This window comes from Pseudochaenichthys georgianus, chromosome 17 (genome assembly GCF_902827115.2).
Source record: "Pseudochaenichthys georgianus chromosome 17, fPseGeo1.2, whole genome shotgun sequence".
NCBI classification, from domain to species: Eukaryota; Metazoa; Chordata; class Actinopteri; order Perciformes; family Channichthyidae; genus Pseudochaenichthys; species Pseudochaenichthys georgianus.
The window spans coordinates 23973354-23998871 of record NC_047519.1 but is presented as its reverse complement, the minus strand read 5'-3'; the positions used below and the strand labels follow the sequence as shown (position 1 = coordinate 23998871).

Genomic DNA, 25518 nt, shown 5'->3' with positions numbered 1-25518 from the left:
GCGTTCACAACAGAAGTTGACAAAACAGTGTAATCTTAAATAAGTAAATGTGCTTGAGCTTCTGATCATTCCACATTATATAACCTTGTGATAATTCATTTTAGGAGGGAGGAGTACACTTTGTACTCATTAGATTTATTGTAAATAACATAATGTCTAAAGTGTATACATTACACGTACATAGGTTACACCATTTCTCAGAAAGATGGCAGAGTGGTTGTGTTTTACCCTTATGTTGGTGAGATGGGCCAGAATGAACCTCTCAGTTAGACAGCAAGACTATTGGCAACCTTGACACAACCCAGTACCTGCTTGATGCTTAAATAGCAGCTCTTCACATCAGCAGTCATGTCCAACAGGATGATACACACAGGAAAGAGAAAAAGCGTTGGTGTTTACCTGGCTGCAGCTGTTATTCTGACGTGTTATTTTGCGCAAACTATAGACTGTTATCGACTGAAGAAAACAGAAAGACGAGAAGGGAGAAAATATGCAGATACAACAAATGGGTTCCAAGAGGGGACAATTGTTTTCGGGAGAGAATTTGAAAAAGGATCAGGACTTGATTCTCAAGTCACAGACGGGACCAAGAAGTCATCCTCAAACACTTATGAGGAGGATGAAGCTGCTTATCAAGGAGACTTTGCAGGTACAAATACTTTGATTACATAATGAAGGGTTTGTTGTTTTTGCTTGAATTGTTTTGCTTCTCTTTTAAAGTACAAATTATTTAAAAAAAAAAATATATATATATATTATATTGGCCTTCAGGCTGGATGAGCCCAACACAAGTCGCCAGTCCAAAAGACTGCAGTGTGGTTTGGGCCGGATGAAGTTCAGAGCGGTGGAATATCTTAAATGTAGACTTGATTTATCTCTACCAATGATATAAACACTGAACTTTTTTACCCCACAGGAAATGCAACTCCAATGCCTCTGTCCCAGGTCCCGTCTACCTGTGGCTACAACATGCAGAGGAACTCGCATGCACTTGAAATGTTGGTTCCCTATGATGGCTGCAACATGGTTCAAGAGGTAATGTGAAACTGATTTTAAAGAGTGAGGAAGTGAGTTTAAAAAAACGATGGCTAGTGCTGTGAATTGTTATAGTTATGAATGGTGTAACGAGGGCCAAAAAAATGTTTAATCTGCATCATCTTGATATCAGCGAAAATGTGTTTTCAACTTTTCAAATGCGAGTTGTTTTTCGCTTGCTTTCAAATTGACTGATTAACTACTACTTTTTGGATGGGGGGCCGACATTCAAATATGTTGCATGAGATTAATCTTTTGCCTCGTACATTCGGATTGTAACATTGACAGGTTTGTGTGATTCCTTGCTGTTTCTAATTGTATGTTTTTCTCCCAAAGGGTGGAAGTTATGTACTCCCGATGCGTTGGCAAGGAATTCCAGTCTCTCTCTGGTGTTCCAAACCTGCCTCACCTCCTGCCGCACCTACTGCTGCACCTCCTGCTTCCCCCCCTGTAGCTCAGATGCCTCAATACCCTGAGATGCCTCAATACCCTGAGATGCCTCAGATGCCTCAAAACCCTCTGATGCCTCAATTCCCTGAGATGCCTCAGATGCCTCAAAACCCTTGGATGCCTCAATACCCTCCGATGCCTTGGATCCTTCAAAACCCTAAGATGCCAGAGGCAACGACCACACGGCCTACAACTGCAAAGGCGACTCAAATTCCTAAAATTCCTGCACTGCCTCTGATGCCTCAAAACCCTTGGATGCCTCAATACCCTCCGATGCCTCAATGCCCTCCGATGCCTTGGATGCCTCAATACCCTCCGATGCCACAAAACCCTAAGATGCCAGAGGCAACGACCACACGGCCAACAACTGCAAAGGTGACTCAAATTCCTAAAATTCCTGCACTGCCTCTGATGCCTCAAAACCCTCTGATGCCTCAAAACCCTAAGATGCCAGAGGCAACGACCACAGGGCCTACAACTGCAAAGGCGACTCAAATTTGAATGGGGACGCTTTTATAGTTTGTGCTTTTGTTAACCCTTAACTACCCAAGATACTTTTTATTCCAGGCTCTTCAAGAAGTCTCATTTGGTTTGTGAATGAGTGAACAGTCCATATTGAGAAAATGACATTTAATTACATTTATAAATGTAATTAATGTTTGGCATTTGAAGTGTTGTCATAGTGTGGCTTTGTGTCCACATGATGGCATCATTGCTCAACCATTTCTTATAGGTTTTGAATTGGAACATTTTGTGTTCACACTAGCTTTCCTTGTGTGCTTTAAAATGGTTGTTTTCGCTTTTTGGTTTTGTAAACTGGAGTAAGCATTACTAAATATTTGGTCAACCATTAGGTCATAAGTGTTCAAACTACACATTATAAAAGTATCCTTCATACAACTAAAACTGACTTGACAGGTGAGATCCTTAATTATTCAAGTGAAATTTCAACAATGATAGAAGCAAAACCTTTTATCATACAGGGTGTCCTTAACATCTGTGTATTGTTTCTTTCAAATGATGGAACTAACTAACCATGAAACGACATCTCCGGTCCAAGTCAGGCTGGGACACTGATGCATGTTCACCATCCCGTTATACGTCTGATTGACTTTCCTTGATGTGAAGATACATATGTTGTCTTCTAAATAAGGGAAAGCATTGTTATACATATAATTGTGGTGTGGGTCAATGTAGATTAACAAATCAAAATAGTCAGACTCTTCCCTTGCATTCATTGGTTTATCGAAATCAAACCGTAAGCCATTACACAAAATTATGAAGAACCAAGAATCGGGGGATATTTTTATTTGAACTCTGAAAGGACTTAATGGACTTTGCATATCGAGACGGGTAAAGTTTAACCACACCTTGGAGCGCGTTCTCTCGGCCATATCCTCCGTGTGTGTGTTGCTGCGTGTATCAGCTGCGTGTGTGTAAACTGCCCCGCCCCCTCCCAAGCAGGCGGGGCAGAGAGAGAGATCTCTCGACTGGATTGGAAAGATCGTCAATACTAAAAATAGTCATAAGGCACTTTTCCCACAAAGTGTAGTATATAGTGCCGCGCACATATACCATCAGGACGTTAGTGATGGGGTGCTGCTGCGGAGTGATACTTGTGTATGCAAGCCCGCATCTACGAGCGATCTATGTGTCATGGCTGTCAAGCAATAAAGATACCTCATACAAAGGTCTACGGATACCTCATTACTCTCCATGACCTGCGGTCATCTATATAGCATAAAGGACTATTACATGGTGTCAGAAGTCGGTCCAGTTCGTCACTTTGCCGGAGCTAAACAGATGAAAGTTTTGTTAGCCTAAAGCTAACAGGTGCGGTCCCCAGAGAGCGGGAGTCGCAATTTTCTTGGAAGAAAAAAAAAAAAAAGAGATGGATCGATTCGAATTACCATCTCCACTGGTACTCACTGGCAACTTGGGAGAAAACTGGCGACGATGGGAACAACGCTTCCAAATCTACATGACCGCGAGTGGTGCAGACGGTAAGGACAGGAAGATTAAAGTGGCCATACTACTGCATGCACTAGGAGAGGAGGCTCTTGAAGTTTACAACATGCTAGACATCGCACATGGTGAAGATGAAGGTGAAGAAGAAGATGAACAGACTGTTAAGGATATTCTAGCAGCATTCAGAGCCTATTGTCTGCCTAAGAAGAACACAGTGTTTGAGAGACATCAGTTTTGGGCACATCCTATGTCAGGTAACACCACGATTGAGAAATATGTGACGGAGCTCAAGCAAAAGAGCAAGAATTGTGAATTTTATACCACAGAAAATGACATGATCAGAGACAAGATTGTGTTTAGTATGAATGACCAGAGACTGAAAGAGAGACTTTTAAGAGAACCTAATCTCACATTAGAAAGGGCCATAGACACCTGTAGAGCTGCTGAGACGGCCAAAGTTCAAATGCTAGCTATGAATGCAGCAGCCCAGGAGATGTCTGTACTTGCAGTGCACAAGAATAGTCGACAAGGACAAAAGACACGCACACTGCCTATACAACGTACACAAGACATGGGACAAAGACATGAAACATGCAAACAATGTGGTAAATCACACCAGCCAAGACAGTGTCCAGCATACGGAGTATCCTGCCATAATTGTGGAAAACAGAATCACTATGCAAAAATGTGTAGGTCAGCTAAAGCCCAACATCACAAGACAGTACATGATGTTTCTCCGGAAATAGACACCCTACCCTATATGTTGGGACAGTGAACATTGATCAGCTAAAGTCTAAAGCTGACAAGTCGTGGCATTCTAATGTAAATGTTGACTGCATGTGTGTGAAGTTTAAGTTAGACACAGGAGCAGAGTAGGGATGCCAGCCAGTGTGCGAACTATACCACAGTCTCCGGGGGAGCCGGGATTTTATTTATTTTTGCGGGGGGGGGGGGGTAAATGCTGATCCGTGCATTAATAGCAACGGCACAGACATAGGCCTATTATAAAGAGAAAATATGTTGTGGTGCCACAGGTCTACATTTACATGATACGTCCCGAAGGATCATGTTCATGTCAACAGATTTCCCGAGCATGTATGGCAGGGATCACCAACTACATTTGTCCAAGGGCCGAAATGTAACCAATAGACACTATCGCGGGCCAGCGATTTTTATATAGCCCAGAATTTTATAAATAGTATTCAGATTACTTTTGGAATACTTTCTTTTTCCATAACAGATGGGTATGTTTTGGTGCACAGGAGACACTTATTTAACTGTTTTCATGGCTTATCAAGAACTCAAACACAACATCTTTGGTGTCATTCTGGACAGCTCTCTCATCTGCACCCCACATACAAAATACCACCCGGACTGCATTCTTTGTACCGTCTTAAAACCTTTCCTTGGAATATGTTATGAATTGTAAGGTGTCCTTGGGTGCTTTGAAAGGCGCCCCTAAATAGAATGAATTATCATTATTATTTATTATCTGAAACGATGTAATAACTTTTAAAACTTTTTCCAGTCACTTGCCCCATGCATTCAGCAGCAGCAGGCAATTCACTTTGATTTCATCCCGTTATGAAATGTCATCATTTCGACAATAAAGAAATGCTACATAAACGTTATCTTGCACATTTTATCTAACCATCTCCGTTTCTAACTTTCAATATATTTTAAGGCTGCGGCCCCACGAGGACGAAAACGGCTAAACGCATAGGATTAACGCAAACGCAATCGCAAACGGCTTCCGTCCACATGCAATAATTATCCGGATAGTGTCTGCCCACACGAGACCGCTCCGTTTAGCTTCAACCGCTGGAGAAGCTGCAGTACATATGCAGGAGCCTCTACGTGGCGCTGTAACTTCCTCCACAAAAGCAGCGAAGAAGCATGGTTGTCATGGTTGCCCTTCTGTTTATTCTCCGCGGTGGGGGCCGAGGGAACCGGGCAGAGTTTTTCGCCAGTCAGCGTGTATTAAAGTTGAAATCTTCCGGACAAAATTATAAAAGTGCCGGTCAAAGGTCTTCTTTGTTATTTATTGAGCTTTAAAACAAATGAATAACGACTCTATATAATATAATGATAAAATACACGGAGCCTCTCTTTTTCCTCCCTCTCTTCGGACAGCGCCAGTGTCTGTCTCATGCAGCAGCTCATCCAGTAATCAGTGACCCGGCCGACTGTAAAAATAAACATTTATAACTAGTTTAGGGAGTTTGAGAGGTAATTAAAATAGCTAAGGGTGATGATCTGACTTGAAGTGTGTGTTTTGCTGCAGAGGGAGGAGCTGCAGGGGAGCAGAGCTGCGTGTCTCCGTCCTGTCAGATTAGACTTCACTCGCGAGAGAAAGATAAATAATCTGAATTCAGGGTGCAGTTTACTTTGACGTGGGGGTGAGCAGCAGAGGTGGGGAGAGGCGGGGCTATTGCCTCATCATTATTGCTGTAGATGTTGCACAAACAACTGTAGCATGGTCAATAGCGTCCGGAGCACGATAGCAACTCTGCGATCCGCCATTGTTGTTGTTGTTGGTGGCGAAACACTTCAGCACTGGCGCGGGGTAAGCGGAGGTGAGCAGAAGAGGTGGGGAGAGGCGGGGCTATTGCGCAATCACTATCAGTGATCTGAAAATGTCCGTATAGGGCGCACACACGGAGCTGTTTGACCCCCCAGAGAGTGGCGTATGCATTTCTATCCACCTTGGGACCCGTTGTCGTTTCCTCAGTCGTTTAGTGCCATATTCGGTCGTCCTCGTGTGGCCGAACGGTCTATATGACACTAAACAGTAACGCAAACGACCGAATTCGTCCTCGTGGGGCCGCAGCCTAAGAGAGATCTCTCTCTCTCATCTGCGTGCGGGGGCGGGGCCTCACAGACACCCTGCATCTCTCTCTCACTCACAGACATGCTGCAGCGCTGTGCAGTGTGCACACAGTTCTGCCGGTAATGAATATTACATTTTGTGAGGAAACTTTTCCACCAATAATTCCAATAAGTATTCCAAAATGTATTCACTTCAGGTTTACGAAAGTAACTGTAATCAGATTACTCGTTTTTCAAATGTAACGCCAGCTGAATACAGTTAAGCCTACTTGATTTTTGTATTCTGATTACGTAACGCCGTTATTTTTTACGTTACAACCCAACCCTGCTTCTTGGCTACTGTCCCGCAGCTCCAGCCTCTCTGTTGGACTCTGTCACAGCGGGGCTACTGCTGTGGTGCGGAGCGCATTAACCAGACTCTTCACAACGAAGGATCACTTCTTCTTCAGGGGAGGGAAGGTTTCGCAGTACGCAGTCTACTGTCCCGCAGCTGCTGCCTCTCTGTTGGACTCCGGTACTGCACCTTACTCACGAGACATTGTAAACAAAGAAATGGGTGGGGGCGAATGCAGTAACCACTCCGCCAACGCCACAGTCACCCCCGTCGTGCGGGCCGGATGAGAATGTCTGGCGGGCCGGATGTGGCCCGCCGGCCGCCAGTTGGTGGTCACTGATGTATGGGCTACGCAAACTTCAATCAACTTGATAATAAATAATCCACGGACCACCAATGTAACGTTTGACTGTTTAATTAAATCAACTTAAAATGACTCAAAAACAGGCTACATTGTTTCACATGGGCTATAGCCTATTATGGCTGTAGCCTACACAGAGCCGAACACACGCGATAAGAGCAGCCAGCGGCACCAACCATGAACAATATTAATATTAATAATACAGCTATAGCACAACACAACCCTCTCACTGCCTGGAGAGACGCGACGCCACACACACGACACAACGGCTCGTCTTCTTGTGTCTCTTCAGCCCCCAAGTTAACGTTAGCTGTCAAGTTAGCACTAGCACTGACCTTAGCTCCCTCCTCTCTCGGTTCTGTTGTAGCAGCAGTCACAACGTACGATGTGCTACCAGTAGCGTAGTGGAGGCTCCCGCACCCCCCGCGGTGCGGGGGAGCCCCGGAGCTTAGGGGGCCCCGCCCCCACTGTAGGCTATCCTCTTAGATTTCGTAACGCGGGAACAGGGCGCAGAGGGCGGGGCCCCCCCTCCCTGCTATGTTGCTACGTCATGTGTACGCTGCCTGTAGTAGTACAACAGTGTATCATTATAATTATTTGCTCACCTGCGATAGGGCTAGCCGGCTGATAACTAATGTTCATTGGCAGGCTGGGCAGCGTTCAAAACAAAGCGGGAAGTATTGCTCATATAAATAACGTTCGTTAGTTGCGTTGCCGGTAAACATGAAAAATGAAGCGCCACTACCGAAGCGGTGCTCAGAAAAGCAAAATGAGAGCGAAAACCGAACAGGAGAGGGCAAAACTACCTAAAATAACGTCATTGTTCCGGCAGGCATCAAAGGTAGACGTAGACTCTAACGTTACTGCAGATAGCTAGCAAACCCCACCGGCCCCCGGCCGTCAGCTCCGAGTCCAGGCGGACAGCCCAGCAGCCCCGTTACAGCCGAGCCAGCTAGTCGTGCCTCGCGCTTCCAGACAGGTTAGACATTAGAATAATAGAACGTTTTATTCGCCATAACCAGTAAGAGTATGCTACAGGTTACATTGGAATTGGAATCTAATCCGTTCATTTTTGCAGGTCAGCAAGAAATCAGCTGTGCCCCCCCCCGAGGCCATAGCCAAGGCTGCCCAGCCAGCTAGCCGTGCCCAGTGCTGGAATTGGGCCGGTACTCACCGGTACGCAGTACCGGCACTTCTGGTTCTGACCCATGGAGTACCGGCACTTCTTGCTCAGTACCGGCATGCTGGCGGTACTCCGGTACTCATGCACCGTGCCAGTACTCAACACTCTCCCGCCGTTCTTATTATACATCCATATATATATATATACAGCCGCCCGGTACTCAGTAGATGCGTCATGAGGTGCCGAACGGACATTCTCATCGCTCTAACCGCTGGAGTTTCACAGCGGCTGTCAGCTGTCATTCAAACAGAACGTGCTGGAGAGGGGGCGGGGCTTATCTTCTCCATGTAAATACTGTGGTGGAAACGACTATGTCAAAATTAACCTATTTGACCGTGATTTAATAGTAATACACGTTTCAAAATAATAATAATAATAATAATAATAATAATAATAATAATAATAATAATGCCGAAGTAACAACATACTGAAAACTGTTAGTAAAACCATGTTTTAATGCTTTACAATTTACATACCTAGATGCACGTGTGTTGTGTTTATGCAGTGCAACTCCCACCCAGTGGGTGGCTATGTAGAGTGATAGAACAGAGCAGGCACGCCCCCGAGAGAAGGAAAGCAAGTCACGTCACAAATTAGCATTTCTAAAATGTTAGCGTGGATTAATAAAAGTGCCAAAAAGACAGCGGTTGTCGCCGGAAGAAACTTCAAATACAGAGAATGCTGTGCCTGTGTTGGAAATTGTGTCTGATGGGGACCTTTCTTTGGTTGATCCTCCTGCTCCAAGTTCTAGTGCATTAGCATTAGCACTAGCTCCGCCGCCTCCTCCAGAGCCTCTAACGTTAGCTGCTGCTGGCGCAACTGCCACCACCAACACCGGGCAAAGCGATGCACCTGACTGCTGGACAACGGACCAGGTGCAATATTTTTGCAAGACCAATGCATGGCTCCTTCTTAAAGATAAGAAGCTAGGATGTCGGATATGCAGAGATGTCAAATCTTTGGGAATACACACTGGTCAAGGACTGAAACTGTCAACTGAATGGGGTGAGTGTGCAGTGTCTCATTTCGGTGTTGACAAGGGCAAACAACAAGCTAGCCTGAGAAAAAAAATCAAAGAACATAAAGAATCACAAGCCCATGTAAAAGCTGCTGACATCCTTACATCTGCTTCACGTGAAACTATTCAACATCAAGTGCAGTCTATGCATAAATCTGAATTAGACAACCACTATCAGAGTTTTCGAACGGCATATAAAATTGGCAAACATAGCCGGCCATTCACAGACATGCCAATTGATTTGAATGTACAGAAACTGAATGGGGCTGAACGGTGGGCAGGGTTTTGCACTCCAATAAAACCTGTGGCGAAATCATCGACCACATAGCTCATGAGCTGAAGAAAAAAATGGCAAAAGACATTACAGAAAACCAAAGAAAACTCTGTGTTTTGGTCGATGAATCTACCACTATTAGTGGTAAAACGGTGCTTGTTGTGTGTCTACGCTCAGCATTAGCTGATGCTGACGTTTTTTTTGGGAGCTGATCGAGTTGGATGGAACAACGGCTGATGACATCACAAAGGCGTTAATGGAGTGTCTTGGAAGAGATTTTAACGAGGACTTTTTAGGTCAGTGTTTCGTTTCTTTTGCATGTGATGGGGCTTCAGTCATGCTAGGGAAGAGAACAGGCGTTGCTACCCAGTTGTGTAGTAAATTCCCAAGCCTGTTTGTGTGGCACTGCCTCCAATCATCGTCTAGAGCTGGCAGTTGGGGATGTGGTCAAGGAGGTCTCAGGGCTCATCATTTCCAGATCTTTTTGGACAAACTCTATTCCTTGTTCCATGCCTCCCCAAAAATCAGAGGCAGTTAGCGCAGTGTGCGCAAAGCAGTCGGACAGCGTCTCCTGGTGATAGGGCGTGTTTTGTCCATCCGCTGGGTGGCTTCAAGTGAAAGGAGCGTCAGAGCAGTCTGGGAAAACTACCGAGTGCTTCATGATCACTTCACAAATGCTGCAAACGACACGAGCAGGGATTCCAGAGACAGAGCAAAGTACAAGGGCCTGGATGATGTGCTCACATCTGCAACGTTTGTCAGCAATCTGGGACTGATGTACGATGCGCTCACAGAGCTCAGCGACCTCTCTCGGCAACTCCAAAAAAGAGAGATGACACTGCCTACAGCAGATAGGCTCTTAACTCGAGAAATACGAGTTTTTGAATCCATGGTCACCATGCCTGGCCCACACATGACTACAGTTCATACAGCTCTAGCTGAGAAGTCCTTCAAGGGTGTTGCCCTGCCCCTGCGTGAGAATGGCAGGCTTGTACAGATTCATGCAGGTCAGTTTTTCCGCAGTATGGTAGAGAATCTGAGACACAGAATGACTTCCACAACCTCCTCTCATGTCAGCACAAGAGAAATCCCATTACATGGCCGGGAGGCCCGGGACAATCAGCTAATCCAGGACATGAAAGTTATCCATCCTGGAAGTTGGCCTGAAGAGGAGTTAGACGTACAGTATGGGGACGTAGAGGTGCTACGTTTGTGCGAAGTGCTGAAAGTGGACAGAAGAGAGACTGTTCAGGGCTTTCGCGAATACAAGGAAACCAGGGCATCCCGTACACCTGCTGCCATGGAGCCTCTACTGAAAGCAGTCCGAACCATCGCTGTCTCCACTAGTGAGTGTGAGCGGGCATTCAGCTGCATGAACGATATCCTTACTGCAAAAAGGAATGCTCTCTCTGTCAGCCGACTGTCCAGCCTGGTTTTCATTAAAATATAATGGACCATCACTAGGACAGTTCAATCCGGAACAGTATGTGAGGTCCTGGCTGGCAAAGGGAAGGAGAAGTGCTGATGAAAGAGCCTGTCCAGCTCCAGCCCCTGATACTGATGTCCCCAAGGCCTTCTGGAGCCTTTTCTAACAATGTGAAGTATATTGCAAAGCAGCTCACCCAGTGAGAAGACTTTTGGCATAATGTGCCAATTTGTACAGATCCTGGAGATAGAAGGACTTCAGACCAACCAGGGAGTTATCTGATCAGCTTGGTGTTCAATGTAACTCTTTACCATGGCTCAGACTTTGTTACTTGCAGTTACAGTTTCTCATTTTAGATTGTGCAAATTTTGCATTTGTTTTTACATGTTCTTTGTTCATGCTCTTTATCATTTTTCTGAGTTGGAAAGTTAGATTGCATCATAGTTTACTTTATACATATTTGTATTCTTCAGTGGTGAAGTATATTGCAAAGCAGCTCAGCCATGTGAGAAGACTTTTGGCACTTTTTCGTTTTTCGTTTTCTGAGTTGGAAAGTTAGATTGCATTCAAAATGTACAGAAATACTTAATTTTGTTAAAGCTTTTTATAAAAAATGCTTCTGACCAGAGCTTTGTTTCCTTGTCATTAATGTTGAACACCACCAGAGGGGCTCTCACCTGAAAGGTCTCTGCTTCATGTGTCTTCAGCAGAAGATCTAGACTTTGATTGCTATATTTTCAGTTAATATTGACCTTACTGAGCTTTAGCCATATCCGCTGCCTATCATAAAAAATGTTAAGTACAGTGAACCTTTCTAAAATATACAGTAGTTAAGAGACAAACCCACCAGCATTATAGTAGCCAAATTCTTGTTTGTGGGCTGTATATATAAAATGTACTTGAAAAAGTTGCTGATGGCACCTTTTTCATTCCAATTCAAGCACTGGCCGTGCCCCACAGACCCCAGCAGCCCCGTTACAGCCGAGCCAGCTAGTCGTGCCTCACGCTTCGAGACAGGTTAGAATAATAGAAAGTTTATTCGCCAATCGCCATAAACAGTACGAGTCAGTATGCTACAGGTTACATTGGAATTGGAATATAATCCGTTCCTTTTTGCAGGTCAGCAAGAAGTCAGCTGTGCCCCCTCCGAGGCCATAGCCAAGGCTGCCCAGCCAGCTAGCCGTGCCCCGACAGCAGTGATGTACCTGAACGCGTTCAATGAACGATCGTTCATGAACGCGTTCAATGAACGATCGTTCATGAACGCGTTCATATTTTGGGCGAACGTGAACTGAACGTACTGTATTTCCACTAGATGAACGTAATTGAGAACGCGTTCATTCTCAGCACTGTATAACGGCGTTCAAAAGTGCGTTCATTCTCAGCACTGTATTATAACGGCGTTCAAAAGTGTGCCAGATTTCATATGCCTTTCAGCCGAAAACCCAGTTAAAACACACCGTAAACAGGCTTCAAAATAATGCGGAAAACCACCCAATTTGGCAACAGCAAGCTGCCTGTGACGCGTACGCGCCTGTCACCCCTGGCTGTCGCACTAAAATATAAATATACTAAATATATCAGACTCCTCACAACAAACAATGTGGAACCGCGGAACCGGCGAGCATTGAATTAATTAATTAATTAATTAGTATGGACGAAGCCGAGAGCAGCTGCAGCAGCACTCGCTCAGAGTGAGACTCTACGGCAGGGGTGGGGAACCTCCGGCCGTATACGGCCCGCGAGACAATTTGGTACGGCCCTCGAGGTAATTTATAAACACACGCAAAAATTTAAAAATGAAAGAAATCTAGACCGCAAAAAAATTAAACAAGCGAGTGCCTGTTTTCCTGGCCAAGGTCAGGGTCCTTGAACACAACACGAGCCTAACGTGTCATCACGTGGTATATGTCTCGACTGACAGGGGTGCAGTTCTGACGGAGAGCACCAGAACGCCACTCCAGCACTTCAGAAATTGCAGTACCGATAAGTCCATACACATGCCGCAGTTTCTGCGTGTCTGTGTCTTTAGTTGAAAGCCCAGTGGCGATCTGCTCATCTGTCATACAGTCAATAACTGTGTTGTTATCATTAGCATCTGGTTAGCTAGCTATGCTAACGAATATAAGAAGCTTTGTCTACAACCAGTGAGGTAAAGGCACATCTTTATATGATCATTATAGTTCTAAAAAAAAAAAGAGAATAAAGTAAACAGGTATAAAATACTATATGACAGTTATTAATAAAGAAGAATACAGTTTGAAAGGGTAGTGATTTGTCAAATATCCATAAATTAAAAGAAAATCTGCTTACAGTTGTGTTTGGGTGTTGAGAGATGTGTCCATAGATCTCCTAATGTTGCTCTCAAAGTGCAACAAATCTTCCCAGGGGAGCATGCCCCCCGGACCCCTCTAGAGGAGGTTAGGTCCCCCCCACTTAAACCATGTTCACATGGATAGGAAACTAAATACATTTGCACACATCTTGTGTCCATAAATTATCTTTCTGTTTTGGTGGTCACGCCACACCCTGCACGTGCATGCATACGCGAGTCATGGTGAGATATCTGGATTAAGAGGTTGCTTTTTTTTTGCACAGAATGAAATGAATGGGCTGTGATTTTAGTTTTTTTAAGCAAAGGTCAATAACTTGTACGGCCCTATGAGGATATTGTAAACATTGAAATGGCCCATTAACATCGTACAGGAGACAAATAATAGCTCGCAGCAACGTATTGAAAAAAGAACTATGAACTATAAATTAGTTCATTTTTGAAACCATGAACTTTAGTTCAAAATTTTGAATTATGAACTATGAACTGAACTAGTTCATTTTAAAATGTGTGAACTGTGAACTGAACTAGTTCATGTAGAAAGTGAACTTTCCCAACACTGCCCGACAGTGACAGCAGCTCCCACCCACCCCAGGGACACGTTGGCCAGTGACAACTTTGTGACTGAATACCCTACTGATAGGGGGAAATTCCCTGTAGATTTAGAAGACGATGATGTTAAACGGTACATTCTGAATAACGGGCCATGCAAGCCTGAAGAGCCATTCAAAAGGGATGGGAAGGGAAGGTGCTTTTCAAAAGAGTTCTATAACAAAACATCCAAAATTGGATGTAGAATTCCGCGCAAGTGGCTATGTTACTCGCCATCTATGGACCGGGTGTACTGTGAGCAGTGCTGGCTGTTCGGTGACAGACCGTCTGCCCATCACCTCCACCATGCGTGGAGAATAGGAATAAATGATTGGCAGGGTTTCTCTAAAAAGATTAAGGAACACGAATTCTCTCGCTCTCATTTGGCAGCATGTGTCGTGTATGATACGTGGAAAAATAATCTGACCATTGACGCGCAAATATCATCTGAGTTTAAGAGAGAGGTGGGGTTTTGGACCGAGGTCCTAACCAGAATAACTGATGTTACACTAACACTGGCCTCTCGCAACTCTGCTTTCCGGGGTCACAGAGAGAAAATAGGTGATATAGATAATGGTAATTTCTTATCTACCATAGAACTTATGGCGCGTTATGATCCAGTTCTGCAATTTGATTATGTATGTGCAATAGGGAAAGTTCGGTACCTGTATGTTTCTTGTTGTTTCTTTGCCATGTGATATATGTGATCTCTGTTCTGTATCTATGACTGATTGACCTGAATGTTTTTTATGTGTATTATCTCGATGCCCAAGACAAATTTCTCCTAAGGGAGACAATAAAACTCTATCTAATCTAAAAGGCTTATTGAAAGCAAAAAGAAGGTGCACTACCTAAGTCCTCAAACTCAAAACGAAATAATTTCATTGCTATCGAAAAAAGTGCAGGACACAATCATTACAGACATACAGAATGCAGAATTCTATTCGATTATAATGGATACTAACAAGGACATTTCAAAAGTAGACCAACTGAGTCAAGTGTTCAGATATGTTACTATAGCAAATGATGAAAATGGAAACCCTACGGAGGTGAAAATAAACGAAAGTTTTTTGGGCTTCCATGCAGTCACAGACCAAACTGCTGCAGGTCTAGAGAGAGAAATTCTCGAATCGATGGAGAGAAAGGGGATACTACTTGGGAAGTGCCGCGGACAAGGATATGACGGGGCTAGCAATATGAGAGGCGTCTACTCCGATGTACAAAAACGCATAAGGGATAAAGAGCCCAACGCAGTGTACATTCATTGTGCTGCGCACAATTTAAACCTTGTACTCAATGACGCATGCCAAAATATACCTGAGATAAAAGACTTCTACGACACTGTTGAAAGGCTATATGTATTCTTTAGTGGAAGCATCAAACGATGGGAGCTTTTGGAAACACACCTCTCAGTGCCCAAGGCTGGCCAGCCTACACTGAAGAGACTATGCCCGACACGATGGGCATCAAGACAAGACGCCGTCCAATCATTGCGGTTCCGTTATGCTGACATTATGCAAGCGCTAACTAAGATAGACTTGCTCTCCAAAAAAAAGCGAGGAACGTGCCGAGGCGACTGGCTTGAAAAAGGCCATGGAGAGCTTTGAGTTTGTTGTAATGACTGTAATACAGGGCAAGGTCCTTGAAACAGTCAACATTGTGTCCCAAGCTCTCCAGCGCAAAGACGTGGACCTCTTACAGGCGACAGCAATGCTTGGTAACGCAACCGATACACTTGCCCAACTCTGAGGAGAGTTTGATGGCTTAAAAGCGCACGCTCAAGACCTGGCATCCTCATGGGGTGTCCACAGTCTCTTCAAAGACAGACGCGCAAGGCGCACAAAGAGGCACTTTTCAGAGCTTTGCGAGGACCAGCGGCTCCAAGACCCAGGGGAGCATTTTAGAGTGGCGGTATTTTACGCAAATATCGATATTGTCGTTGCGCAACTCAAAAATCGATTTGTTGGAATGAGCGAAGTTGCACAGCGATTTTCTTTTCTGCTTCCCCGCGAACTTTTGCGCGCAACAGACAAGGATCTGTCTGAGTCTGCAAGTGCTTTATCAGGCCAGTATAAAGACGACCTGTCAGCCGAGTTTCCTTTCCAGATCCTGTCCCTCCGTAATGCTCTTAGGCCTACTATAAAGAAAATTGAGCGTGGAACAATCAAAGACCTGGCACAAACCCTGCTCATTGAAAATCAGTCCATTTTGCCAAGTATCCCCGATGTTGCCACAGCACTGAAATTGTTTTTAACTATACCCGTGACTGTTGCCAGTGCTGAGAGATCTTTCTCAAAACTTAAATTAATAAAGACATATTTGAGGAGCACAATGTCGCAAGAGAGACTGTCTGGGTTAGCAGTCCTTAGTATTGAGAGCTGACGCGCGCGCAGTATAGATTTAAAGACTGTTATACAGGACTTTGCGCAGAAGAATGCCAGGAGACACGCTCGTATAAAATAATAGGCCTACAAAGCAGCTCCTGATTGCATCCTCTATGTAGCCTATATGTGTTTTATTTGTTTGTTTTTTGTAGGCTACTTTTCTTTTATACAGAATGTTATATATATGTGAACCGTTCCGTTGTGTGAACTCCAATGATGATAGGCTATAACGTTCTACAATATACCTTCATGTTACAAAAAATACACAGCCACTTGTTTGTATTTGTCAATGATGTTTAAATCAGATGTACATTATTATACAGTTCCTACTGACCTTACTGTTTAAATCAGATGTATATTATACAGAAATGTCCTACTGACCTATAGGCCTATACTGTTTACAAAAGATGCCTGAAAAAATAAACATTTAAAAAAGTGGCCACGATGTCTATCCCATGTCACTCTATTATTGATTTAGGGGAGGGGGCGGGGCCCCATGGTCCGACCTGCGGGGGAGCCCCGCAATATTGCGCAACGCCACTGTGTGCTACCACCAGCTACATTCGGTTGGTCTTCTTGATCAGGTTGTTTGGCCATCTTTTTAAAGAAATTGTCCAAGGTATGTTGTTTTTTTCTTTTCGACATGTCAGCAGCAGCAACAATGCCTGGTAAACATGCAGTGCTAACTAAACTAGCTTGTGAGTGAGTGGGTAGTGGGTGGAGCTGCAGGCAGCGTGCACGGTGCAAGCAGGCGACACTTTTTTCATGAATCATAAACTCTAAATATAATTTTATTTCACTTATTTTACACCTTTAAAAAAAAAAACATTTGGTCATCATATCAGTATTTTAGAGAGCTCCCCCCAAATTTCACAAACCATGTTCCCAGGGGAGCTCATGTCACCACTAGGGGAGCTATAGCTCCCCTCCAGTTCGCACCCTGATGCCAGCGATTATTCGATTATTCGAATATTCGCTACAGTCTCCATAATCGAATATTGAATATTGAAGCCGGAAGGGGTGGTAACACTCAAATGCTCGACTCCCAAAACACAGGCAAGTCTGACATTTTATGTTTCCAGGCACTCATCAATTCCCATATTAGGAAACGAGGCATGTGAAGAACTGCGCCTGGTGAAAAGAGTGGACATTGACTCGATAGAAGTGAAACATCCCACAACAAAAGAGGAGCTCATAGCTCAGCACCCAACTGTCTTTCAGGGTTTAGGTGAGTTTGCTGGAGAATATCACATCCACACTGACCCCAAGGCCACACCTGTCATACATGGCTGTAGGAAAATACCACTGGCAGTAATGGACAGACTGAGAGACACTCTCGATGACTTGTTACAAGCTGATGTTATTGTACAGGTAACTGAGCCTACACCATGGGTTAATAGCCTGGTGATCACAGAAAAGAAAGACAGAAAAAAGTTACGGGTTTGCTTGGATCCCAGTGACTTAAACAAAGCTATTCTCAGGCAGCACTACTCCATTCCAACGACCGATGAAGTTCTGTGCAAACTAGCTGGTAAGAAACTTTTCACAGTGCTGGATGAAAAAGATGGATATTGGCAAATAAAGCTAGATAAAGAGTCCTCCCTACTGTGCACATTTAACACGCCATGGGGGAGATACCGCTTTAAACGTCTTCCATTTGGGATCAAGTCAGCAAGTGAGGTTTTCCAGCAACGCAACTGAGACATTTGGAGATATCCAAGGGATCCACATCATTGCAGATGACATGATAATTGCTGCATCGTCAGAGAAAGAACACGATGAGATATTACAGAAAGTGATAGCCAGAGCAAAGGAGGCTAATGTGAAGTTCAACAAAGATAAGATACAGTACAAGGTGAGCAGTGTCAACTACATGGGCCATACGGTCACTTCAGAGGGTGTTAAAGCAGACAACGCTAAGATCAAGGCTATCACAGGCATGCCAACACCAACTGACAAAACAGGACTACAGCGATTGCTGGGCATGGTGAAATACCTAGCTCAGTACATCCCAGGTGAGGCCACCATGTCAGCACCACTGAGACAGTTGTTGAGAAAAGACAGTGTGTGGCTGTGGCAGCACGAACACGATGAAGCAGTCAAAAAACTGAAAGATGCTCTCATTACAGCTCCTGTACTCAGTTACTATGACCCAAAGAAACAGCTCATCATACAGGCCGATGCATCCAAAGATGGTTTGGGAGCATGTCTAATGCACGAAGGCCACCCAATTGCCTATGCATCAAGAGCACTAACACAAACAGAAAAGAACTATGCTCAAATAGAAAAGGAACTGTTAGCAATTGTCTTCTCTGTTAAGAGGTTCCATCAGTACGTGTACGGATTGAAAGTGGATGTGCAGTCAGACCACAAACCTCTGGAAAGCATTCTTGGAGCAGCTCCTTCCAGACTCCAACGGATGCTCCTCCAGCTGCAGCGATATGACTTGAATGTCATCTACACACCAGGTAAAGACCTACTGATTGCAGACACACTCTCACGAGCTGTCACACATGATGAACACTCACAGTTGATGACATCACAGTTGTCTATGCTCTGGAGCCAACAGATGCTTTGAGCACTGAGATGCTGCAAAAGCTCAAAAGTGGAACAGCTAATGATGAAATACTACAGCTGCTGCAGGAAACACACAGACAGGGCTGGCCACGACACAGAAAAAGTACACACTAAACTGGTTCAATACTGGCCTATCAGACATACTCTGTCAGTAATAGATGAGATAATGTTTGCAGGTGACAGGATAATCCTCCCGAGCTCGATGAGAAGTGACATGCTGCAAACATTACATGTGGCTCATCAAGGAATGCAGCGGACAAAAGCACTTGCCAGAAGGCACTGGTACTGGCCAGGTATGTCAAGAGAGATAGAACAAATGGTCGAGAATTGTGGGACATGTCAGCAGTTCCAGCCCAGAAACCAGAGAGAGCCTCTGATCTCACACGACATTCCTGAGCTTCCTTGGCTCAAAATAGGGGCTGACATCTTTGAAATAAAAGGACAATCATTCCTATTGATGGTCGACTACCTGTCGAAATATCCTGAGGTGCTTAACATTAATGACAAGACATCACATACAGTCATTAAGAAAATGAAATCAGTCTTCTCCAGGATAGGAATACCAAAAGAGATAGTGTGTGACCATGTCCCATTCGCGAGTCAAGAAATGAAGAACTTTGCAGAATCATGGGGCATAAAACTCACTCATTCCAGCCCAGGCTATGCACAGTCCAATGGTCTGGCTAAAAGGACCGTACAAACTGTTAAACATGTTCTTAAAAAGCACAACTAACGAACACAGACCCTCATCTTGCCCTGCTCATCCTGAGAAACACACCTGTAACAGGCATGCAATACTCACCAGCACAAATGCTCATGGGGAGAGTGCTAAGGAGCACCTTACCGAGCTCCACCGTGGTGCTTCAGCCTGCTGTGCCTAAGGATGTTCACTCGACTCTCGAGAATCTACAGAGGAGGCAGCAGCAGTATTATGACAGAGGAACGAGGCCGCTTCCTGAGCTGCAACCAGGAAGTACTGTTCACATGGAAACTGAACAGGGTTGGTGTCCAGCTTTGGTCACTGCACAGAGAGGTGAGCCACGTTCCTATGATGTTGTCACATCTTCAGGTCAGCACTACAGGCGCAACAGGAGACATCTGAGGAAAACACCACACGACGCCCAAATGGACCCAGAACCTGACTTACCTGAAGACAATCAACTATGCACGCCAGATGCAGACACGTCAGAGACTGTTGAATGTGAAATGTCATCACCGCAGAGCACAAGAAGAACCAGATGTGGCCGACTTATTCGACCACCTGAGAGATACAAAGATTTCCTAATTAGCTCAGGCTAAAGGTTGTGCTAAGACAGAGTTTATATGTTAACATCCTTACTCTATTTGCTAAAAAAAAAAAGAAAGAAAGAAAGAAAATAAAAAAGAGAAGAGTAAGGTGTGTATGTGTTTATATGAGGATGTTGGAGTGATATACACTGATTCTAAATTGACATGTTAATGTTCATACAAAATATAATTTCATATATTCACATGTTAACAAGTGAACAATGTTAATATTGAGACCTTTATAGAATGTTTACTACAGCAAATGTTATATGCAACTTTCATTGTAAGAAAGGAGGATGTAGTATATAGTGCCGCGCACATATACCATCAGGACGTTAGTGATGGGGTGCTGCTGCGGAGTGATACTTGTGTATGCAAGCCCGCATCTACGAGCGATCTATGTGTCATGGCTGTCAAGCAATAAAGATACCTCATACAAAGGTCTACGGATACCTCATTACTCTCCATGACCTGCGGTCATCTATATAGCATAAAGGACTATTACACAAAGGTTCATGCGAATTTAGTACAGATCGCGTTCACACCGGAAAAAGTCCCTGGGGCTGGATTAGGCAAATGAAGCCGCTGACGTCACTTCTTCTTCTTCTGCTTTGGGTTTACTGGCAGGCCGCAAACCACTTCACGGTGTATACTGCCGCCCAAAGTCCCCGGCCGGAAGTCCCCGGAGTTGGGGACTGGCTTCAGCTTCTACTGAAGCCTTCCGACTCCGAGTAAATCGCCAGAACACCGACACCTCCTCATCTCCACCGCTCCCATGTTTTATTTTGTGTTGCCATAAGTTAGTCTCTCTGCGTTTCTGCGCTGGGCTAATGCTAATAATGCTAATGCGAGGATAATAAAATGGCGGCTTCACAAAACTTTTTGGGAGTTTTACGGGGCGTGGTTTGCAATCCGCCCAGCCAATCAGAAATATAGCTCTTTTCTCACAAAAGAGCCGCTCGAAAGTCCCTGCTCTCTAGCAGGGACTTTCGAGGGGGTAAAAAGGTTCGCATGAACTCATTTTAGTACCGGCTCTTTTTGGTGTGAACGCGATCATGAACTAAGTTCGCATGAACCTTTGTGGGAAAAGTACCGCAGTGTGAATGCACCTTTTGGTTGTCACTGGCACTACGTCACTACCCGATCCGTCCATAGATATATATCACAAGATGGCTCATGGGAGATTTTCCAGCGTAGCTGACCGGCCGCCATCTTGCCACAGTCAACAGTTACTCTGATTCGCGTTATGGTAGCTGTTGTAAGGTGAGTGATCTGCACAAAAATACTCTTAACTCGCTGAAATCTTGACTGAACGGTTTGGTTTATTATAAACATTATTAGCATGGCTATGATACAGGATGCTTGGACATGTTGAAATTGCAGCTTTTCTTTGTGTATGTGGTTGTATTTATATTAGCTGGCTAATAACAAGAGGCTGTGAGTGAGACCTAGTATTACAAAGTTGACCCAGCAACTTTACACCAGTGGGAGAGACAGAACTGTTCTTTCTTTTCAACATAACTTAAGTTACACATGATTTCTTCCAAGTGGTTTGGCTTGTTAAAAACATCTTGCATTATAATACAGGAATTTACTGGCTTTGTGTTTACAGAAGTACCTGACTATGCCGGACTTTTGTGCAGCCTACGGATGCTCCAATCGCCGCTGTCTGCAAACAAGAACCCGTGGGATCACCTTTCACCTGTAAGATATGACAATATTATGACTAAAATTAGGATAATCGTTAATTACTTAGTGGATGTATGTACATTACAAGTCCTGCTACACAGGATCAGTGGGGCTATGTGAGATAATAGTATTGCAAGATTGTTGTTGACCCAGCCTCTTTAGAATATGTTGCTAACATTTCTTTACACAATTATTTAATGTTTCTTTTGGACACCTTTTTTATTACTCTTAGTGTGGTTGTCTTATTCTTAAAGTATACATACATACATACATACATACCAAAAATATGATAATTTCGGTCCTTTTTTTTTTTGTCCTTACCCTTAATGTTAAAGGAAAGAAGGGAGGAAAATGTTGACAATAATTTATATATCTGGCTACCTTTCTCATGTTTTTAAGGTTTCCCAAAACCGAAGAGAGGAGGAGGCAGTGGGAACTCGCCCTAAGAAGGGACGGTTTTGTATTATGTATTTATTAAATGTTCATGTTCCATGAGACGCAGCACTATGTTCCCCACATATGTTTATGGTTGCTCAGTCTAATAAACCCATAATATGGTTGTGAAAGAATACCAAAGCTGAGGCTGGACGATGATTGATTGTTGGTGTGCCATGTGTCACTGTGTGTCTTATTGGTTTTGTGTTATACTGTATTTTATTGTGTGCAGCTGGTCCTTATCTCCAAGACACATTTAAAACAAATAACCTTGAACCTTGAAGCCCCATCTCTCCCCACCTGCTCCTGCTTCCTCCATCCCCTCCACACCACACCAAGTTGTTCGTCTTAATAATAATAATACATTTATTTTGGGGGGCCGCCTTTCATAACACCCAAGGACACCTTACAGGGGCATAGGGGCAATATAGGGAACAATTTAAACAGTGGGTTTTGTGATATCAGCCGGGGTGAGACAAGACAAACCACAAATGGACTACAGAAGGACACAAAAGGACACATGGTACAGTTTATATTATTCTTGGTCTTTTTTCAATAACATATTTCAAAGGTTCTGGATTTGTTTACAAATCTAGAAACTAAATACAAAACTAGGATGATATGAAGATCTCATGTCAAAAATAATTGTGATAAATTAGACAGAACTGGCCTGTCTGTGAGCACATTTTACATTACATTGCATTTAGCTGACACTTTTATCCAAAGCGACTTACAATAAGTGCGTTCGACCAACAAAATACAAACTTGAAGAAAACAGAATCATATAAGTTTATGTTGGTTTGGTTCTTCTGATAAAGGTGTGAATATCTAAATAATATACCAACATATGCTATTGTCATTAGTTGTGTCCCTGTTCTTCAAGCTAAGGCATTGCTAAATTAACAACTCTTGTCTTACAGAGTGGTAACATGAGACCGATTTTTATATATAAATGTATTTTAATTTTATAATTTATTTTAAATATTAACAATATAATACAATTAATGGAAATATATACACCGGCAAATATTTAATATAAATACCTTGTGTGTGTGTGTATAGCTATTGCTTTATCTGATTAATGTTATTTTCATATGAAAGTCCATAATTATAAGTATGCCGTATCATAACTACATCTTTGATGTTTATAAAAAACCAAACCGTTTGAAAATTGGTTGAAAATTGAGCAAGCTATGGTTATTTAAATAGTAAACCATAATGTTATGAATGAGAGAACTGCCTGTGGCAAGATGGCGGCCAAGTGGCAACGTCGGTCTCCATTGGCCAGCAGCGCGGGTGAGTCATCTAGGCCCAATCCCAAACCACTCCCTCGACCCTACCCCTCCGTGATGGAGTGAACTCCGTCTGTAGCCAAACTCGCAGCTCAACGAGGCTCCCTCCTGTCAGATGGAGGGAGTAAATACAGCAGCAAGCTTTGGGACGGCCTCCCCTCTCTCCGGCAGAAACAGGAAATGCCGTAACTCTACGTAACAACGGTTTCAATTCAGCATCTCTTAGACAAAAAGTTTAAATGAATAACTCAAATAAAACTCCAAACATCTTTCATTGTGTTTCAAAGCTCTTTTAGTTTTAAACCTGATGTTTATAAGCTTCTTAGTTTTTGCAACGGTCTGTAAATACTTTATAACTTTATAATAAAATGCACACATTTACCTTTTTCTAGACTAAACACAGGTATGATCCTAAGTTAAAAACATATGAGGTTATCATGAGGTTGTTAACATCGCAATTTATCAGTGGATGTTTGCTGGAACTACTTGTAAACAGCGTGTTTCCTGACGGACACACACAGCGTGACTCCGGTCAGGTAGAGACCGGTCTCAAGTCAGCACCGCTGTAGACTCGTTGTTTGAGGGCTTGATAGCCCACTCCCCCTCCATACTCGTTGCTTTGGAACAGCCCTCAACAGAGGCGGATTTAGGATTGTAGGAGATCCGGGGCTTAGCCCAGGAGTCGTTGGGTTGGGGGGGGTGCAGGGGTACAGTGCTATTTTTTATAAGTGGGGGGTGGACCGAATATCCTTTAGGGGGGGTCGTCGCCTCCTCCTCCCGAGATAACACCTTAAAGCGTACAAAAGGCACTGGAGAACACTCATTAACACCCTTTAATGAAGCAAACTAATGCCTTAACTCACACAAATAGTCATTTACTTATTAAGGTGAACCGAATGTGCGTAGAGTTTTAAAGGATGCGGATAGTCTCACCTTGATTCTGGCACATTGCTTATCGTTTTATAGATCTATTCTCATCCACCATCTTTGTTTGTGACGTAAAGAGTGTAAGAGTCACGTTTCTGAATCGGACACTCTGAGTGGATGCAGTCACAGCCAATCGGAGTCTGATTCAGAGGGTTGCCTGTCAGTTCTGTTGTTATGTGTACTGAAACAAGAGCCGGTATAATTCCACGCGCGAAAACAAAATAAATTTGGAATACGTTATGTTAGTGTCTTAAAAGTAGACTGGGGGGGTTAACGTTACATCTTAGGATAATTTTTAGTCATGTTCTGTATACATACTAACATATAAGGGTATACTTAGTGTGGTTACTCCATGTTTACTAGCTATAACATTAACGTTACATCACTCTTTTTCACTTCTTACTCAGTCAGCCAGAGTGCAGATATCACCATGAGATTAACAAACCTGAAACATCATCCATTTCTTGACTGCTGGTGATGACATTGTTGTCAGCTGCTGATACTGCTGCTGCTGCTGCTGCAGCTTGTGGCCTGCTTCGATGACAAACTTTCTAATATCCATAACTGTATAGGCTATTAGCTTAAAACTAGTCAGGCACTAGGAAGGATCACTTCTTCTTCAGGGCAGGCTACGCAGTATGCAGGCTAATGTCCCACAGTGGCTGCCTCTCTGGTGGACTCCGGTACTGCACATTACTCCCGAGACGTTTTCAAAAAAATATATAATTTTTTTTTTGTTTAATTTTTTTTTTTTGTAAGTGAAACATCCGGGACTTTTCAGAAAACATCCGGGGCTTGAGCCCAAGTAGCCACCCCCTAGCGCCGCCACTGGCCCTCAATATGGCGGACCCTCCGCGTGAACGCGCAAACGGAGGGGTAGGGTGTAGGGGGCGGTTTGGGAATGGGCCCTAGTGTTTATAATATCTATGGATCCGTCCCATGGATGTATAATAAGAACTGGATACAGCGTGGGAGGCGGGGCCTCATTCATTCCTATGAGAGTTGCTCAATGGCGCATGATGACAAAATGGCCCAACTTTTGAGAGAGCGAAACGTCACAGATTACCCGGCATGCCTGAGAAGTACCCGTATGTGCACTCATAGAGCATGCGCAACTTTAACCACG

At 43.8% G+C, this 25518-nt stretch overlaps 1 protein-coding gene and 1 long non-coding RNA gene across 2 annotated transcripts; both read left to right on the top strand.

Moving 5' to 3' along the window:
• The first annotated feature begins 1494 nt into the window (after nt 1–1494).
• LOC139435658 (uncharacterized) lies at nt 1495–1986 on the top strand. Its single transcript, XM_071206393.1, has one exon. It carries the CDS (start codon nt 1495–1497, stop codon nt 1984–1986), a length of 492 nt encoding a protein of 163 aa, XP_071062494.1.
• A 1114-nt stretch (nt 1987–3100) lies between these two features.
• LOC139435631 (uncharacterized) lies at nt 3101–22343 on the top strand. The gene is made up of 3 exons (XR_011644849.1): nt 3101–3488; nt 21662–21753; nt 22138–22343. It is a non-coding gene; the product is annotated as an uncharacterized lncRNA (long non-coding RNA).
• The last annotated feature ends 3175 nt before the right edge of the window (nt 22344–25518 follow it).

Excerpts from the sequence above, each read along its gene's own strand:
- LOC139435658 (XM_071206393.1), top strand. The coding sequence starts at position 1,495 with ATGCCTCAATACCCTGAGATGCCTCAATACCCTGAGATGCCTCAGATG.